Source organism: Nipponia nippon, unplaced genomic scaffold (assembly GCF_047370975.1).
Source record: "Nipponia nippon isolate SJK-2023a ecotype South Korea unplaced genomic scaffold, ASM4737097v1 scaffold_6, whole genome shotgun sequence".
NCBI classification, from domain to species: domain Eukaryota; kingdom Metazoa; phylum Chordata; class Aves; order Pelecaniformes; family Threskiornithidae; genus Nipponia; species Nipponia nippon.
The window spans coordinates 26,051,051-26,070,060 of NW_028262380.1; the positions used below are offsets into that span (position 1 = coordinate 26,051,051).

The following is a 19,010-nucleotide window of genomic DNA, read 5'->3' on the forward strand; positions in this document are numbered from 1 at the left end:
CTTTATTTTCCAGTGGCTAGTACCATTTTCAAGACCTGGTGGAACCCCCAACCCGTTCCCATTAGAAGCTAGCTACCTCAGCTGTAAGGTCCCCCAAACAGACAGACGCGCTTTATCCGTGCACCAGTGCTTCTGAAGAGAGGAGGCATAGAACCACGTTGTCTCTTCCAACTGCATCTGAACACACAAGATAGCATCAAACACAAGGTAAACGATAATGTGGTATGATAAAGCAAACGAGAACATAAATGATAAGGTATTTTGGCCACTTACACACGGCAGCTTTGTGCAAGGGCTACTTCAAGGATACATGCAATCAGCTGAACCCCAATACTTGACCCAACCTTGAGTCTCAGTTCATTTCTCCATTATATCTCAAGTATTGGTCAACGTCACAGAAAGTTCATTAATTCAAAAGGTAAGTACTAGTAAAATGACGGGGGATTCAGGCCCATTTCACACTGTAACATGTTCTACCAGCGCAGCAAACAGCCCGGCTGTTGGAGGTGCGTGCATCCGTCCGTCACCCGCAGACACTGACTGCTTATTGCTCACAGCAACCGGGGAATCAAACTGAAGCACACTACAGGGAAACTCCTCTTGAATTCCGTGGGCCTTGTGGGAGCAGAGAATTTTGGAAGACTCCTTTAGCTGCACACTTCAAACAGCCCAAGAAACCACCCTAAAAACGTTAAGCAGGCCAGGTACAAACTCCGCGCCTGCTGTTTAGCACCGCTGCTTTTCCAGGCTCAGAGACACTGGTACCGCACACCGCTGCTGAACTCAGTAGAAACATGCAAGCAATGGGCAATTCTCTGAATTTCTCAGGCACACACAGATGCTTTCCTCAATATTAAGCTTTAGCCACTTGTTGCCAAATATGTTACTGCACTATCCCAGTACTGTCTATGAATCTTTTTTCAGAATTGAATGTAACAAGTGGCAACGTGGATTTTACCATAGCACAGAGCTAGCACAAAACCCCAGCTAGATGTTGCTACGCAGCAAGATCAGTAACCAAGGAAAAAGCAAGCACTGTGTCCTCAGATGACACAAACCGCTCTTGGTGAAACTCAGCAATAAGCTCTGCCTGAACTCTGAGGTCAAGTCTTCGGTTTTCTTAATTGAGCAATATAGCTAAAGCATCATATTGTCAGACTACTTCCTCTATCTCTGTATTTAGTTTAAATGGTCTTATAAATCTGGTTCTGCTGATTCCAGTTTTGTTTATAATCTACTTCAGATTCTCTCACCGCAAGTCTGAATTCCGTTTGAGAACTGTACACAGAAATCAGTTTTTCCACTTTGAGGTTCTGAAATGATGTGAAAGAACAGTAGTCTGCTTTCTGGGAGTACAGTGCTTTTGCGATTTCTTAATGCTATGACTTAAAACCAGCGCTTCATGACTTTACACACTGGGTCCACGCTCCACCAGCACAAGGTTTCCAAACCATCAGACTTCGTTCAGTCTGGATCTTCTCGGAGACCGGTAAGCAACGTGTACACAGTGCTAACATTATCTTGCATCACTCTCTGACAATCTGCTTCTCCAAAAGCCAAAGACTTTGAACAGGTTCACACAATCACCATTTAGTTCTTAAAAAAAAAAAAAAGAGGCCAAGATATGAAATATGTTTTGTTTTATTAAATCTCTCGTGGTGTTCAGGTTTTGTATCAGATTCTTCAAGCTGGTACTTGCTGATACAATGTCTTGTGGTGGTTTGTTTCAGGATCCAGACAACTGTAAATAAAAAGTTAAGAGCTTTTAGAAAGGTTTTAGCACTGCAAATGTGAAAGTTTATAGACATATGACAAGTTAATCTACCTGATAGTTTTAACGCAAGACAGACATTAATAGCTCAAAGAATTTGCTTGATTTTATTCAGACAAGATTACTTAAAGATGCCTTCAAACAACAGCTCACGACTGTTTAACGAGCGGGTAACAAGTTGTTCTGTCTCTCAAGGAACTCGGAACAGCACTAAAAATAATTTTTTCAGTAGCTTGCAAGCGTCTGGCACCTGGCTGGTGATAAAAAAAAATTTAGTTTATGAAACTCACTTCATCTCCATCCTCTATCTCCAACTTAGGTTCGTAAGGCACACAACATTTATTTTATCTGCAACTCAGCCTGTCTCATCCTGCACGAGCGTTCTGTACCATGTGTGGAACCACACATAGCTGAAATGCATCAAATGCCTTTAGCAGTTAAAATTCTTAAATTATCCCAAAATCCTTGTATTCAACTTCAGTAACAAATGTACACGCACAAGGTAAAGAGTCATCCTTGTTGAACTGACCTGTGTTTATAAGCATTTACACACAAACTACCCAGACGACCTTTATATATAAATTACACGCTGACCACTTTTCTTAGTGGTCGGTGTCCAGCCAGGAGGAACATCAGTCTAGGAAAGTCTTCTCTGTAAACAGCTGTAAACTGGTCTGTCATGCTAGGTCAGCTGCTTTTAAATTCTCAGCCACCACCGTAACTAGCATTCACAGCGTGGAATGCAGCACTTTAGAGTTAGGCATTTCTCCATACAGTAGCATAGTACCAAGTTGATGAGAGACGGGAAGTTGCTGTCAAGAGACCTAGCAAAATTTAAGTTTTAAGATACCTCTTATGATGCCTTTTACAAGCACAACTCCATCCCTGTTGGGACATTGCTTAACCACAGCCTTGTTAAAGTAGATAAACCCTGCCAAGTCCCCAGACTGAGTAACCATCTCTACACGGAAGATGTACAATCTGCGTTAAGATGACACCAACCTATTAAGAGTTTACTCATCTGCCTGCTGTACTGTTCCTTTCTCGGAGACATAGATACCATCCAAGAATTTCCTGATATCCTTGTTCTTGACGGTAGTGGCTTGCTGGATCAAGGCGGCTGCAGACAAAGCAAGACCATTAGCACAAAGCAAGAGGTCCGAGCCAACTCGTAGCCTTTGTTTACTCTCCAGTGTTTCAACTAACAAACGAAACTGTCATCTGGAGAAAGGAATTACCAACTTGAAATCCTGTCAGTTCTAATGAAAGCAGAATGCATTTTGCTGAGCCCCTCTTGGCAACTCAAGGCAGTGACAGTTCATTACTGCACACTCGTACCACTGAAAAGCTGAAAAGTTTGGTGTCAAAAAGGCCATCAATACTGACTCAAAAAAAAAGGTTCTGTGGACTTGTAAAAACATCTCTAAGTTTAGAAAAAGCGTGAGAAACTATGAAAAGCAGTTATGGTGACTAGAGGAAAAAAAAATTCTGAGCTGTCATTTACCTCAGGGTTTGAGGAAAAAAAGACAGTTTGCTAAGTTGACATCTTCAGATAAAAGTGGCCGTATCATTCTATCTTCCCATGCATCTACTTTCACAAACCTGAATTGGAGACCAATTCGATGTCATTCCCTTCGAGGATCAGCTCATCCTTCTGGGCTTGAGATACCGCACAGGAAACACCTACAGAAAGGAAAACACATGCTCTACACGATCAGTGAAGACATTAAGTGTACTAAAGAAACAGTATCCATGTCCCATCCCAATTTACACATCTAGAAGGTAGTATTCCAGGCAATAATTAGCTTCTATGACTTTCTTAAAAGTCTCCCCCAAATCCCTTCCTGGATTGTTCTCCCTCACACAGTTTCAGAACTCAAAGATTAGTGCAAGTCATGCTCTGGATTGAAAGCAACTAAGTGATATTCCTATTTACATGTTACTAACGTTGCAGCATTAATCGCCAACACCGCATACAAGCCAGAGATTTTGCCAGCATGGCTTCGTCAGCTAGGTGGTGCCATTTTCCACATTCTTATGTTCATTAAGACAAAACTGGAGTCACACCAATCAAAAGTCATTAAAAAAACCCTGCCCCCGACATCTCAAGCACCATGTTTATACTAGCAACACTGTGCATACTCACAAGGAGTAAACACTAGGACATTCAAGAGCCTAACAGGAAACTTTAATTTGCAAGGAGAATAACACAAGTAAGTTTTTATAGTTTGATCTATTTAGTCAATAGATGTTAGCTTTTAAGCCAGCACTTTACTATCATTGACGTAAATGCTGACTTAAAAAATCAAATACAATAATCAAACCCACCCTTAATATCCCACAGTAAATCAAAGTCAAATCCACCGTAACTCCACACTGTATCTACCAGAGTTTCTGGACAAGTCTGATGCTTTCATCTAACGCCACCCCAAAACACCATCAGTCACACTAAATATCCCTACCCACACCTTCACCAGAAGTGGAACTATCAAAAAAATGGATATGGAAAGTCTTCCCTACAATCTTAAGGTAACTGTGTTTACAGAATCATAGAATCGTTTAGGTTGGAAAAGACCTTTAAGATCTTCAAGTCCAACTGTTAACCTAGCACTGCCAACTCCACCACTAAACCATGTCCCTAAGCAGCACATCTACCAGTCTTTGAAACACCTCCAGGGATGGGGATTCAACCACTTCCCTGGGCAGCCTGTTCCAGTGCCTGACTGCCCTTTCAGTGAAGAAATGTTTATGACGTGTTTTGTCTCCTCCTTTCGGAAGTTTAACAAGCTCCATCAAATGCCTACTCTGTCAGACATTTTGCTAAAACGCCAAGTACACAAGACGTAAAACGAACAGGCAAGATGATAATTTTGAAGTTTATCATACATGCTCCTAGACAATCGGGAAATTCCAAATACAACACCACTTCAAAGACCAAAAATACGGTGTGGTGTGAAACTTGTTGATGTAAACACAAAACTAAAATTAAGGCCCTGCAGTTTACCAACACTGTCAAGATCTCACAATGATGAAAGTAAACACTGGGCTCCTTGTAACTCGTATTACAATAACAAGCTATAAATGAGTTATTAGCTAGCTCTCATTACTAAAAATAAATTACAAAAGCATTATTAACAATAAATCTCAACAATGGCAAAGGTATCATAAGATTACATAAATTCAGACAGGCAAACACTGCTTCAACAATCATTCGCCAGCTTCTCTATCAGTGGCAGCGCCCAAAGAAAATACTTTAGAAACCCTGGTTAGAAATAGCAAAGTACATCTGCAGACACGCTCACCTGGCCTCATCCGCACTCTGCGAATGTACTTCTCTCCCAAGAAGTTTCGGATTTCCACAAGTGAGCCATTATCCTGTATGACTACGTTGATTGGGAAGTGAGCGTACACTGACCTCATCTTGTAACGAAATCCCTAGGATAAAGGGCATCAGGACATATTGAAAGCAGAATGCATCCAAAGGGTAAAACAGATGCATCAAATTTGCTGGAGATATCTAAAACCAAAGCATACTGAAAATAGTTTCTTAACAAGGGCAAGTCACTGAGCCCAGGAGACATCCAGAGTTTATTGTTCATGCTTTCTTCCACCTGCAGAACTTGTTTGACAGCACGTGCAAGAAAAGAGAAAGAGAGAGCAAGCTACATCTTGGATGCTTAGAAAAGCTCTCACTAAAGTAAAAGGCTGTCTGTTGATGTCGGTAACAAAAATTACACAAGTTATCCTATTTCAAAACAGAAACTCACCAGTGTAACACCCTTTATCATGTTCTGTACATGGCTGCAAATTGTGCGAACTGTTGCCAGCTCCTTTCTGTTACCCCACCACTTGTCCACACGTAGCTGTGTTAAAAAAATAAATAGAATTAACAAAGCTTTCAGCTACACTTCAAAACTAGGAATGAAACATTTTTGTGACAAACTAAGAGTGAGAATTTCAGGTAAACTACTTAGAAGCCCTCCTAAGAAAAGCACAAAGATATTTTGCTTCTTGGAAAGACTATTAGTTAAAGGCCCACCTAGCTCAAGTCTTTTAAGTCCTAACCCCTGGACCTGTAAGACATAATTTTTCCTTCATATCTCATTACTAACAAATCTTCAAAGAAGCTGGGATAGATATTCCGACATCTTAAGCTGAAAGACGTTTTGTCAAATGCTAAACACTGAACAGGTTGTTCCAAAGTCAGTCTCTCCGGTATTATCTATCAACTTTCTAATGAAACACTGTGTGCGGGTCCAGAGTTTTAATGCAACGCTAGATGCTTGTGAAAAAATAGCTGAAATCAGCCACTCTTCCCTTTTTTTGTCATCTTTAAGACAATACAAAAATACTATGCATTTATTTAGAAAACATCTGCTCTCCTGATGTAACTTACCAATTCTGGAAATTAAATGTAAAGATTTAGTTTTATCTAGCTAAAACTTGCCAGTTTATAAAACACAGCACACAGTGATCAATCCCCTTCCCAGTAACTATCTGACTGCAACGACAAAACAAAACCAATCGACAAATTCACTCCAACACATCACAGTATTTCAAGAATTCCAGTTCCCGAGTAGCTCCCGAGGTTCCACGAGACCAACTTCTTTCAGAAAACAGAAACACACGAAAAATTAAGCAACTTACCTGCAGCTAAAAACTGTGGCTCCATCTCCTACACTCCCAAGAAGTTGTAAAGCTAACTGTAATGCTACCCTCCCTCTCCGGGCAGAGAAACGGCCTCTGCAGCACTCACCTTCTTGTGTTTCTTTCCCAGGAGGGAGAGCTCCACATTGATGTGGTTAAAATCCCTTCGCAAGGTCCCTCTGGGGCCCTTTACAATGACCGTCCGGCCCTTCAGCGAAACACTGACTGGAAATCAAAGGCAGACGCAGGTTAACCGGCCGCGGGGTGGGCACCACGGAAGGCCTTTGCAAGGCGCAGGCGGACGTACCTTGCTCGGGGATGTCAACGGTCTGGTTGCTGAGAATGGTCTTCATCCTGCGAAGGACAACCCAGAGCAGCTGCAGAACCCCGGGGCAAGGCCCTTTGCCGGCGCCCTCTCCGCTCCTCCCCCGCACGCACCCCGGAACGCGCCGCCAGCGAGCGCCGACCCCAGGCCCCCACCCCCTCCGCCCCGCCACGGCGCCGGGCTCCCCTTCCAACACCGGCACATCCCGCCCGGGCCCCGGAGGAGCGGCGAGAGGCGGTGGCCTCAGCGCTCAACTCCACAGCGGGGCCCGGCCGCGGCCTAGAGCGGCCGGGGGAGGGGGAGAGGGGGAAGGCGGCCTCCCGGGGGCCTCCCCGCCGCAGGGCTTGGGACGGGGCGCGGCGGCCGGGCGCCGGGAGGCCGCCCGCGGCCGGGCGGGGCGCTCGGGGGGCTGCCCGCGGCGGATGGCCCCGGATGCCGCCGCCGGCCCGCGCCTCACCTCGCAGCAGGCAGAGGGGAAAGAGGCAGCGTCTGACGTCATCACGTACTTGTAGCCGCTCCCGGACCCTTGACGTCATCACGCCGAGGTAGCCGTCCAAGAGGCAAGAGTAGCCGAGGCCCGACGCGCGCGAGCTGGCTGAGGCGGGCAGGCGGGGCGGCCGAGCGCTGAGAGGATCGATCGATCGATCGGGCGGGCAGGCCGGGCGAGCCGGGTCCGGCTGCTCGGCGGGCGCCGCCATGTCGCTGCTGCCGCGGGGCCGCCGCTGCGGGGCCGCCGCCGCCATGGCCGCCCGGCGGCTGCTGCTGGGGCCGCAGGCACGGGTGAGTCAGCGCCGCGCCTGGGCCGGGTGCTGCGGCGGGGTGCCAGGCGGCGGGCTGGCAGGCGTACGGGGGCGGGCGTTGCGGCCCGGCAGAAGGGCGACGGCGGGACGGGGCCCCGGTGAGGGGACGGGGGGCATCGCGGCGGCAGGGGACACCGCCCCCCTCAGCTCGGGGAGCTGAGCCGCGGATCCCACCCCCATCAAGCCGCTCTGCTGGGAGCCGGGCTGCGCTGCCTTCCCCTGGGACGGCCTCCGGCGGCTGCCGACCCGGCCGCGCAGCCTCGGCCATCCCAGCGGCTCCGCCTTCAGCCCCCAGCTCTCCGGTCAATCCATGCAACGCTGCATCTATCCAAAACCGGTGTGGCTTAGTTTGATATGAAGATGTTTTGGAAGAGGTCATGCTTTACGTTTCACGTGAGTTAAAAAGAGAATTACGTGTTTCACTTAAAGGCAATTGGGAAAATGCTTACACAAAGCGTACGTTAACCACCAAGAGGACAAGTGGTTATTGAGTATATAGCGCTAGTACATTTATAATTCAATAAATCACAGCGTTGCTTCTTTTAGGTGTCTGGGAGCCATGTGTGTAACCCGTACAGAACATCAGGCTCTTTGCCAGAGGAAAAAAAAGAGTTTCTGCAAAATGGACCAGACTTGCAAGACTTTGTGTCTGGAGATCTGTCCGACAAGAGCGTGTGGGCTGAGTATAAAGGCAATTTAAAGCGTCAGAAAGGAGAAAGGTAACCGTGATTTTAAACAACTGCAGTTGCTTCCATGCACTATCTTGTACGTTTAGTATTAACTACAACACGCGTACAATGTACTTATATTAAATTCTGTCATACTGGCTTGCCAATTTCATAATTTTTCAAGAAAGAACAAACACGTTATTAACTTCAAATGCATAGAAAACATGAAGACATGGTGGTATTGTCTCACTTGAGTACCTGTGCCACCGCCTGTATTAAATTACAAATATACATCGGTAGGTAAGTGTACCCTACTTTAGTGTTGAAAAAAAATTATTGATGCAGTAAAACAAAAAATTAAGACTAAACAAATGCTTAAACCCCCCCATATTTCCAGTTATAATTTTCATCAGACTTTGCGATAGTTGTGTAACATACGCTGCCATTAATTGTTGGCACGCTCCAGCGTGGCACTGTTAAATCCCACCGGTACGGTTAACAGTTTTAAACCTTCCAATGACAACAAACTCCTACTCTGGAATGTTGGGATGATGATAAACATGGAAGAGAGAAATCTGTTATGACTGTCAATGATGTTAATAGTGGTTGCTGAGTTGTGTCAGTTTTTCAAGGAACCTTTCCTAGTTGGGATCTGTAACAAATTGAAGTGGACCTATGAAGTTAATGGAAGCTTACCATGCAAATAACTTATTAATCTTTATGTTTGCTTGATGTTATTCAGGCTGCGACTTCCTCCGTGGCTGAAAACAAAGATTCCCATGGGAAAGAACTACAATAAACTAAAGAATACCTTGAGAAGTTTAAATCTTCATACGGTAAATCTAGTTCCAACTAAGTTCTCCTGTAGAAATAAGGCATTTTTAACAGATAGAGAATTATTTCTTTGTGGAGGACAGGTAGAAATAATTCCTTGCGTGATCTTCAACGCTGAAACCAAGCCCAATGCTGATCCTTTTTGCCAGCAGTGAATTTTACCCATAAAGAATGAAGACAAATCCAATAGAGTATTTCATGTTTTTCCTGCTGTGATTTTAAATGCTAGGGTTTACTACCTGCATCACCAAAGAGCTCAGAAGATGCTGTGTGTGACTGTTTTTAATGGAAACACGCACAATTTCAGAGTTACATACATGTTTTGCATGAAAAGAAATACTAGAAATATATGTATTTCATTAAATACACCTTCCAGATGGTAAAAAGTGGTGGGTATACATGGAGAGCTTTTTTTCCTTTTTTTTTTTTTTCTCAGAGTAAGACTATGCATCATAGACTTTGTGAACATTTTATCAATTTTTAAATTTAAAATGTTAATGACAATCTGTGCTAATTAACAAGGCAGTTTCGTGGCTGAGGAGTTTTTGGAGTTGTGAAGTACAGGAAAAGAATGGTAATGGATGTCAGGAAACAATTCTTCTTTTCCTAGCTATTCTGCTGCCTTCTTATAGAACAACATGGAACTCTGTTGATCTCCTCATTTATCACAGAAGGAATTATGTTTTGTTTGTAGGCAACTATTGAAATTGATCGATAATATAATAATAATTTTCAGTAACAACACTGAAAAAAGACAGGTACGTTACTGTTGTTTAACTTCAGGTATGTGAGGAAGCACGTTGTCCCAACATTGGAGAATGCTGGGGAGGCGGTGAATATGCTACAGCTACAGCTACTATTATGGTAAGCCATTAACCATTTCTTAAGTATTCTGTTAACGTTTGAGCTGTTTGTAGTGTATTGTTGGATCCCCACTGTAGTGGTGTGGGTTTATGGCAAGAAATTTAGAGTAAATCACTGTCCTCGTTGTTTTGCTTAGTATTGGGGTTTATCTGGTCTAGCTTACGGAGCTGTTCTCTGCTGAGCAATAGCGATGTGTACAATGTAACGGCAGGAATGTCTTATTTCAGCTGATGGGTGACACATGCACTAGAGGCTGCAGGTTTTGTTCAGTAAAGACGGCAAAAAATCCACCTCCACTGGATCCCGAGGAGCCTTACAACACAGCAAAGGCTATAGCTGAGTGGGGCTTGGATTATGTTGTATTGACGTCTGTGGACAGAGACGGTTAGTACGTTGGCTCTCATCTCTTCCAGTCTAAGCTCTCATATGCCTTACATGGGGTAGACGTAGACCTCAACAAATATTTGTCACTCGGTGCAATTGTTGAGGATCACTATTTTAAAGGAGTGGACAGCGCTGAAACTTTGGAAAGTTTCTACATATTAGTATTTCTCTATGTCTGGTAAAATATAACAGAAGTTATGCTGTTATTAAACGTCAAGAATATTACAATACTAAATATTTTATAACTCATTTTTTGCAAAATACATAGATATACACCATGTTCTATTACCTGGTTAGCAAAAAAAGCCCCACAAACATGCATACACAATACCGTTATAGAACTTCCTTCCAAAAACTAAACCTGGAATATATTCTACGTAACAGAACTGAAAGTTGCCTTTTTCTGAGGTTGTAGTAGCTCCTTTGTGATGACAGCACATAGGTGGGGAAAACCGTTGTAAAGCCTGTTCAGTATACTTCGGTGAAAAGTCCAGTAGCTTCAAAAGAGCTTACAATAAAAGAGCAATAACACATCTATTTCAGTTTTTGTAGAACTGTTTCTCAGACCAAAACCATAACCAGATAAAGCCATTCTGTGCTCAGGCTGACACTGAACTTAGAGAGAGGCAGGTAAATTCGGAGTTAACATTTGAAGTCTGCCCTCGACGATCACAGTTAGACTCTGTGCAGAACAAGGCTTGGTAGAATATCTGTTGTAAACCTTTGGTGTAAGCGGTAAGATAAGACTGGGGTTTGACTGCCTGATTAGTTTGCATTTACATTTGACTCTGTAGGTTTTTTGTGGCTTTGCTAATAAGCAAATACATTTCTTGAACTGAAAAATTAACTGAATAATTGAAATACTTCTAGATATGCCTGACGGTGGAGCAGAACACTTTGCAAAGACAGTCTCTCATCTGAAAGAAAGGTATATCATTAGTGTATTACTATTATTAAAACTATAGAATGTGGTACTGCATATAGGTCAAAATTGCCTTTAGCTGGATTATTCCAGGGGCCATGCAAATACAAAAGTCTGCCTTTAGCCTATCTATCTGTGTCCCCTTTTTTTTTTTTTCTCCTGTTTTTCATCTTTCTCATATAATGGCCCCAAAGTATTTTGAATTTGGATGCATTTCCAATTTAGCCCAGGCTTATTTCAAGCTAAGCACAGGGTTACTTCTTTGACCATGTAGCTGGTTTACCAGGAAATGAGTACATACTTTTGAGGTATGTTCATTCTTGAAGCTCGGGGCTCAAACACTGGATTTAGAGAACAGTGTCACCACGTTACAAAAGAAGTTGGGTTTCTCTTTCAGCAGCCATCAGATTGCTTTGTGTTTTCCCACAATGGCGGTTTCTAAGTCTGCGATTGTACCTTCCTGCATTCCCTGGCTGTGCCTTCTTCACTCCCTGCATCGGTGCCCTGGACGCCGTTTGGTAGCGTACTTGCCTACCTGCAGATTTAATTTGTATAACTTCATTTAAGTCTTTATCCAGCGTATCTTGGGACTTGAGAGGTTCCCGCAGTTTTCCCCGCCAGCCTTTCTGAGCTGAATTCTGGCTCCTGGGCACCAAGGTCAGGTTCCAGGGCGACAACACAGAGCCTTCTTATCCCAGTAGGCAGGGTTAGAGCTCCTCTGTATGTTGGAGCTATGATATTAAACTCGTGTTAAGTTAACAAAGACACGTGAAAAGTCACGCATAAACAGTGAACGTGATTGAGAGACTGCTGGAGTCGCTTTTGTATTTATGATTTGGCTTTCCTTCTGTGTCAGCTCACATCAGTAAAATCAGGAATTAAACACGTGATGTTTTGTTTGAATTGTAATACAAGTATTTGCAGAAATCTGTGGTTTTAGAAGTGTATCCTGAATTAACTTTGCTTCGCTTATCAGAGCATCATTTATTTAGTTCTTTGGGTTTTTTGCTATATTGTGTTTTTTAAGCAAGAGTGACACAAATCCCATAGGTGCGTTCATTTTCAGTCTCTCCTTTCCAGGAATTCAAAAATCCTGGTGGAATGCCTAACTCCCGATTTTCGAGGGGACCTGAAAGCTGTGGAGAAAGTGGCGTTGTCGGGACTGGACGTGTACGCCCACAACGTGGAAACGGTGCCGGAATTACAGAGGTGAGCCACGGCGCTGCGCGGGAGGTAGGAGCGGGCGCGGGATCGCGTTAAGGGACTTGGCGTGGCGGGGGGAGCCGGCGCCGATCGTTCGGAAGGGCGGCGGCGGGGCCGGGCCGAGGCGGGGCGCAGGGGAAATGGCGCGGGCCGGCCCCGCTCCCAGCCTGCCTAGCGCGCCGCGCCCTGCCCGCCGCCCGCCGCCAGAGGGCGCCCGCGCCGCGCCGCGCCCCGGCCCCGGGGCGGCCCCCGGGCGCCGCCGCCGCCTCCCCCCCGGGCGCCGCCGCCTCCCCCCCCGGGCCGCGGGGCCGCGCCTCGGCCCGCTTCTCACCCCCGGCCCCGCCGCGGGGCCGAGCAGCCCGGCTCTGGTACTCACACCGGGGCGGGTGCGTCCCCTCGCTTGGGATGCTCCGGGGCGTTTCCAGCCGGGGTCAAGCTAACCAGCTAAACGCCTCCAAGTCGCCGTGTTCGCCATGTGGAAACTAGCGGAACGCACCTTCCCCGGCGCCTCTAACTCCTCTGCACCCTTTCACGCTTTTTTCCCCCCCCCCCTTGCGCTGAAAATGTGAAAAGGAAGGTCCGCGATCCCCGAGCCAGCTTTGAGCAATCCGTGCGTGTGCTGAAGCACGCTAAAGAGGTCCAGCCCGGCGTCATTTCTAAAACCTCCATTATGCTGGGGCTAGGCGAGACAGACGAACAAGTACATTCAACAATGAAATGTAAGTTGGTATTGAAATATATGCCGAAATTCACAGGTATGAATTTCAGTGTGTTGGAAAACAGTTGTAAGCATCTTTGCCTCTACATGCAAATCAGTTTGCTGGTGCAGGAAATGTTTGCTAAGCTTTATGGGGGGAAAAAAAAAAGTTTGGTTAAAAAAGATTGAACTTCTGAAATATTTTGCCTTCATATGGCTTTCAGATTCAATTTGACAGGTAGATCCAGCTCCTGTTGATTTCAGTGGAAGTTACAACTATCTTCGTGTACTATATTAATATCCTTATCTTTGAAATACTTAAATAATGGGCTTGCAACAGAGTTGCCTTATTGTGTGTTCCTTTTTAGAAATAGCAGTCCTTATTGTTTAAAAATCATTTATTTTGGCTTACTTAGATGTAAAAAAACTTGTTACTGCCCTTGGAGTTGTAGCGTGTTCTTAAGTTTTCATATAAATGTATTTTTAAGAGGAGAAAATTTCACAGTGGTAAGTGAATGCAATGCGCTTGTAAGAAGAAAATCATAAATCCTATGGCATTTCTGCCATATCCGGAAAGAACGTCTACCTGGTACTTTATTTTGTGTACAGCCACCCTATTTAGAATGCAGCGATACAGTCTAGTTTTTCTGCAGCTGTCCCACAATCTGGACCATAAAATTACAGTTCCTGATTTTCCCTTTCTTCCTGCCTAGCATTTCCTAGCCACAAGAGTATGAAAGTTCAGATTTGGTCCTGTTTGTTTTCAGGCCACTTTCATGGATTTATTCGGAGATTTATTATCATGGATTTATTAACCATTACCCACTACATTCATTCAGTTACTCTAATTTTGTTCTCCTTCCCTCCTGTGGGTAGGAGTTACAGAACATGTGAATGTGCGGGTATTGAACCAGTTTCTTTACAGAACCGTATCAATCTAAACAGAGTCCAGGGTAACAGTGAGTGTAATGTTGTAATCAAAACATAGTCTTTTCTTTCTATTTGACTTGGAGGCAACCAGCCCAAGTAGCCAGAAAATATATGGAGGTATTAAGCTGATTCCTCAGCCATCCCTTTGTTTGGAATACCCCACTCACTGCAGTGAACATAATTCTTCAGGCTAGCTGACTGTCAGGTGTCTGGCTATCCCTCTGTGAGCAGACTACCTGAGCTCATTTGCTGTATATTGATTCTAGTATATCCTCCAATTTTAGCAGACAGAGTTTATGGAATTCTGCAGGCATCAAAACTAACATACATCCTTAAACTGGCAAAAGATGGTGGCAATTTCCCTTGGGTTTGTAGCTCTCCAGAACTGTCTGCGTCTTTTCAGCATGAAGACGCTTGAAACAGTGGGGAGGTGCCAAGCGTATGTGCATACATCCATTTTTTGTCAAATGAAGGCCCTGACCTAAAGCCACAATGAAAAGTCCTAAGATAAAAAAGACAGGAGCGTGTCATCTCTGCAGTGAGAGACGTGACTGCAGTGAGTGCAGCGCAATGGTATTCTCTTTGGCTTTAAACTGGATGGCTCGGGTCTTGCAGCAGCACGGAGCTCGGAACGAGGTACGTGGCTACTGCTCATGGAGGCTGCGAGTTCCCTTTGCTGGCGAGGAGAATGTAACCCCCGCAGCCTGCTGCAGAGCGGCCTTTGTTAGACTTGGAAGGAGGGTGTTTTCTAATTGCTGACAATCCTTTGTGATCTTTCTGCCACTAACAGGGAATTTTGTTTTTACAGTATTGCGGGAAGCAGATGTAGATTGTTTGACCCTAGGGCAGTACATGCAACCAACAAAACGTCACCTAAAGGTAAAAATGCCTTTAATTTACAGGCAGCCTTATGGTCTGTACCTTGCACAGTCAAGTTCCCTCTTTCTATACTGAGGCTTGATTTGCATCCTTACCTTAACTGCGGATGCTGGGAAAATTTTCCTTCCGTGTTTAATCTGATCTTCACCTGTTACAGACTCTTTGCTAAAAATGACCTCAGCTATCTAATTCCTTCCATCTTCTGCAGACTTCCCATTGCTATTAGCTGGGGAGACAGCTGGAGCCGAGGCATGATTCTGGAAAACAAGAGTTTCAGTGTACGTCTCAAACATAATGGCTCAAGCCAGCTCCCTTCACAGTCTCATAGGCTCTCCCTTCACGGTGCCGCTTCAGCTGGGGGAATTACCGTCTTCGGGTTCTGTAATCTGTCCAGAGCTTGAGTCTCTGTTCTGTTACTGTGTTTCACTGAAATAACTGTTAGTGAAGAGATTTGTAGGACTATGTATTCTTTTCACTAACTTGGACAAAAAAAAGGTTACTCAAAAGGACCACCCAAAAACGGTGATGAAAATGATAAAGCAACAACAAGAAATTAAATTCTAAACTTTTCAGCTAAATATGAAAAGCAAATAAAATGCATTCTTCTGGTAGAAAGCAGAGAGAAAATTCAGTTTGTAACTTGACTGCTGAAAGTTTTGGAATGTAAAATTTTGAACTTGCAATATAACTGTGTTCCGTGTTACTACGTTCTAGCTATAGCCATTTCCTTTGCGTTAATACCTGATCAAAATGAGTTCTTTTCACTCAGGTTGAGGAGTACATAACTCCCGAAAAATTTAAGTACTGGGAAAAAGTAGGAAATGATCTTGGATTCCATTACACTGCAAGTGGGCCTTTAGTGCGCTCCTCCTATAAAGCAGGTAAATCACTGAAAAGCATTAGACTCTTTAGCACATAACATTTTATTATATAAGGTTAAAACAGGGAAGTAATATGCAACAAAGCAACAAAACTCACCTTAGCTCAAGGACACCTCATATATTCATCCCTTTTTTTTTTTTTTTTTTTAATTATTTACGCTTACTATCTTCTATAGGGCATCTAAATGCATCAATATGACAGTAATTGGTATTTGTACAACTGCTGTGCTGCTTAAGCTAATTTTTTTGCCAAACCTAGTTTGTAGTATACTTAATGCGTGAGGCAGGATAGAAGGTACCCAATCTGCAAGCTTTCCTCATTCTGCCTCTGGGACACTTCAGGGTTTAATGGGGCCCTTTGTTGTTTGCGATGTAATTTTGTTGCTTTAGGCAGAATTTATTTACAGTGCCCTAGAAATCGACACATTTATGGCAGTGCTTTTTCTGACAAAGCACTGGGTATTAAGTAGCAGCTGATATTAATGGAACTGTTGGGTAGCTCCAACATCCTCCGTTTTCCTGAGGAGGGAGCGGAGGAGACTCATCTGGGGCACTTTGCATCTCAGACTGTTTTAATGCCAGCTCAAACGAGATTTATAGCAGGTTTCAATACAAGTTGCTGATACCTTATGAAATAGGGATTAATTTTTAATTAAATCCCTTCACCTTTGCCTGTTGGAAAGCACAAAATAGCAGAGCTGTTTCATAAAATTGGGCATAAGGAAAATCAGGATTGGGGGGTGTTGTTTGTTGGGTTATGGGTTTTGTTTGGGGTTGGTTTTTTTTTCTTAACATCCCTGCTGTATGTATTGAAAGTGCTATTGTATAGAATTGAATTACTATAGAATACTGGTAAGAACAATTGTATTGTACAATAGAATACTCGCATTAAATGAGAACGTGTATTGTTTTGCTTTATTTCATTGAAATACCTACAAATCATTTTGATGCTTTTTTTGCCTTTTAATTAGGTGAATTCTTCTTGAAGAACTTGGTAGAAAAAAGAAAGACAAAAGCCATCTGAAAATGAGAGTGAACCTATTTAAAGCAGCGAGTTTTAAGGATCCTTTTTTTCAGCGCATAATCATACTCAGTTCCAGAAATGCAGAAGACCAGATGGTGGATGTATGAATAAACTTACTATCTGTCCAGAACACTTTCCTCTCATCAAAACACTTCACAGTATTTTACCTAATTCCTTCTGGCAAGGCTACAACTACATAGTGCTTTTAGTGTTCAGCAAAAAGTCAGAAGATGGATAGAACTGATTTTGAAAGAGCGATGGAACTGAGGTGGAAGAAATGTAAGCTGAAAAAAAAAAGGACAGATTTAAGTAAACAGGTTTGATAATACATCAATGTTGCTGCAGTTAGGTACTTGTAAAGATGCTAACAACAGGTAATTCGAAAGGTACTGATATTTTGCTGTATCTTACCATTATGTAACACAAGTTTGCAGGGACTCTGGGAAATAGAGGAGCTCTAACGATTGTGTACATGACGAAGGACCATATTAGGGCTGTCTTGAACCACACCAGAGAAAGTGCTGGTAATACTCCTTCGAGAGATGGTATCTCTTACCCGCATCTTAAGAAAATAAGCTGTACCATTCTGATAGCCAGTGCTTTTCAGGTGCTCGCATGTCTCAAACTGTGAGCCTTGGTAAACACAAGGTATCAAGTTGAAGAAAACAAGAGCCCTTTCTGACAAGAGAAGCAACCTTGTGTAGGTACCATACAATTTAAACCATATGGAGAATCAGAGTTGCCGTAACAGCATAAATAGAGCCACCGCTAGTTCGGTTATTTGGCTGTAACAAACCCCACTGAGTTGCACAGGTGCTGCTTCGGCATTGGGTATGCAGAACTCCTGCTATTCCGTGTTGTGCTCCTCCACAGGTGTGGTCTTATCATTAAAGGAGAGTTAAAAACCCAGTCTGAGGGTGTGGTGGTGGTGGTTGGTTGGTCTGGTTACCTGCCCCCCCGACACCCGGTCTAGCTGTTAAATCTGAATGCAGAGAAGTGATTGCATCATGGATGAAATGGGAAACCCATTACATAGCGTACTAAGCGCAAGCAGAAATAAAAATGTGGCTTATGGTATACTGGCAGCTGTAAATTCTTCTCTTTACAGTCATGGTAGTTCCAAGTGCATCTCTCCCTAGTAATTCTCAGTTGCCTGCTATGGACATTAGATGCAGTTTTTGAAGGGGCTTAAGCTGTATCTTCATGAAGTTATTTGGGAAACGTGCCAGGAGTTTGTTACCTGGTCCCGAACTCTCATCAGTCAGGTAATCCTACGGCTGGCTATAGTACTCGTCTGAGTTACTGTAGTCTGTGCAAAGAAGAGGGGACCCTCCGCCCACTCCACACTCAGCAAGATGTCAGAGGTAAGGCAGCTAATTAGGAAGTTAATATACAGGAGAAACTTGGTATTGTCACGAACAACAAAAATCAGATGATACCACTGAGGCCGGTGATGCACAACTGACACTTCACAAAGTGAAGTATAGCAATATTAAAGCATCATGAAGACAAATAGCCTTAAGCTAGAAGGAATGTGCTAATTAAACAGTATAACAGAAGTGTAAATTAAAGGAAGAGAAACCTGAGCCATGAAGAACAGAAACAGAAGTCAATAAATAGCTGTACTTTGTAAAGGCAGAGAGAAAGGCAAGGCTGCTTTTTTTAGAAAAAAATATTAAATTTTAAAATTTTAATTTAAAAACAGTCTGACCACTAGTCTTGGAAGGACCAGGCATACTTTGAGCCAAAAATGTCCTGCTTTGGCTGAAGTACACTGAACGCCAGAGCAGCGGAAGGTTATCAGCTATGGCAAGGCAATTCAAGACTCCCTGCACAGCAGCAGGCAGGGAGGGGTGCAACATTAACTCCGGGATACCCGTGCATTTAACAGCTGCCAGCCTTTATTAGAGACCCTACTATAAATAATCATTTTTGACTTGCCTACAGAGCAGATTTAACGGAATATTACTGTAGCTTTTGCCAAGTTACTGCTCTTTCAGCATATCAACACCAGAAATACGGAAAAAGGAATTCTGAGCCATACAGCTATTATCAAACTGGGACAAGAGGATATTGCACAGTAATTATCCATGACTCCTTTACAGTGAGAGAAATAATGCTTCTGGAGAGAGTTGGGGTTGTTCAGCCTGGAGAAGAGAAGGCTCTGAGGAGACCTTACAG

At 43.7% G+C, this 19,010-nt stretch overlaps 2 protein-coding genes across 3 annotated transcripts; one reads left to right on the forward strand and one right to left on the reverse strand.

Moving 5' to 3' along the window:
* Nucleotides 1-1,625: 1,625 nt before the first annotated feature.
* On the reverse strand, nucleotides 1,626-7,258 carry RPL9 (ribosomal protein L9). Its single transcript, XM_087738094.1, has 8 exons — nucleotides 7,201-7,258; nucleotides 6,726-6,772; nucleotides 6,528-6,643; nucleotides 5,539-5,634; nucleotides 5,074-5,206; nucleotides 3,374-3,454; nucleotides 2,774-2,891; nucleotides 1,626-1,741 (listed from the first exon to the last, which is right to left on the reverse strand). The coding sequence occupies exons 2-7, from the start codon at nucleotides 6,769-6,771 to the stop codon at nucleotides 2,785-2,787; spliced, it is 579 nt and encodes a 192-aa protein (XP_087594220.1). The 5' UTR covers nucleotide 6,772; nucleotides 7,201-7,258; the 3' UTR covers nucleotides 1,626-1,741; nucleotides 2,774-2,784.
* A 79-nt stretch (nucleotides 7,259-7,337) lies between these two features.
* On the forward strand, nucleotides 7,338-17,908 carry LIAS (lipoic acid synthetase). 2 transcript variants are annotated; one of them, XM_087738092.1, is made up of 11 exons: nucleotides 7,338-7,523; nucleotides 8,090-8,262; nucleotides 8,954-9,047; nucleotides 9,829-9,909; nucleotides 10,137-10,293; nucleotides 11,164-11,221; nucleotides 12,296-12,424; nucleotides 12,992-13,137; nucleotides 14,854-14,924; nucleotides 15,694-15,805; nucleotides 16,777-17,908. In XM_087738092.1, the coding sequence occupies exons 1-11, from the start codon at nucleotides 7,440-7,442 to the stop codon at nucleotides 16,827-16,829; spliced, it is 1,158 nt and encodes a 385-aa protein (XP_087594218.1). In that variant the 5' UTR covers nucleotides 7,338-7,439; the 3' UTR covers nucleotides 16,830-17,908. The 2 variants fall into 2 exon arrangements, with proteins under 2 accessions (XP_087594218.1, XP_087594219.1); XM_087738093.1 differs by lacking the exon at nucleotides 7,338-7,523 and adding an exon at nucleotides 7,597-7,936.
* Nucleotides 17,909-19,010: the final 1,102 nt, after the last annotated feature.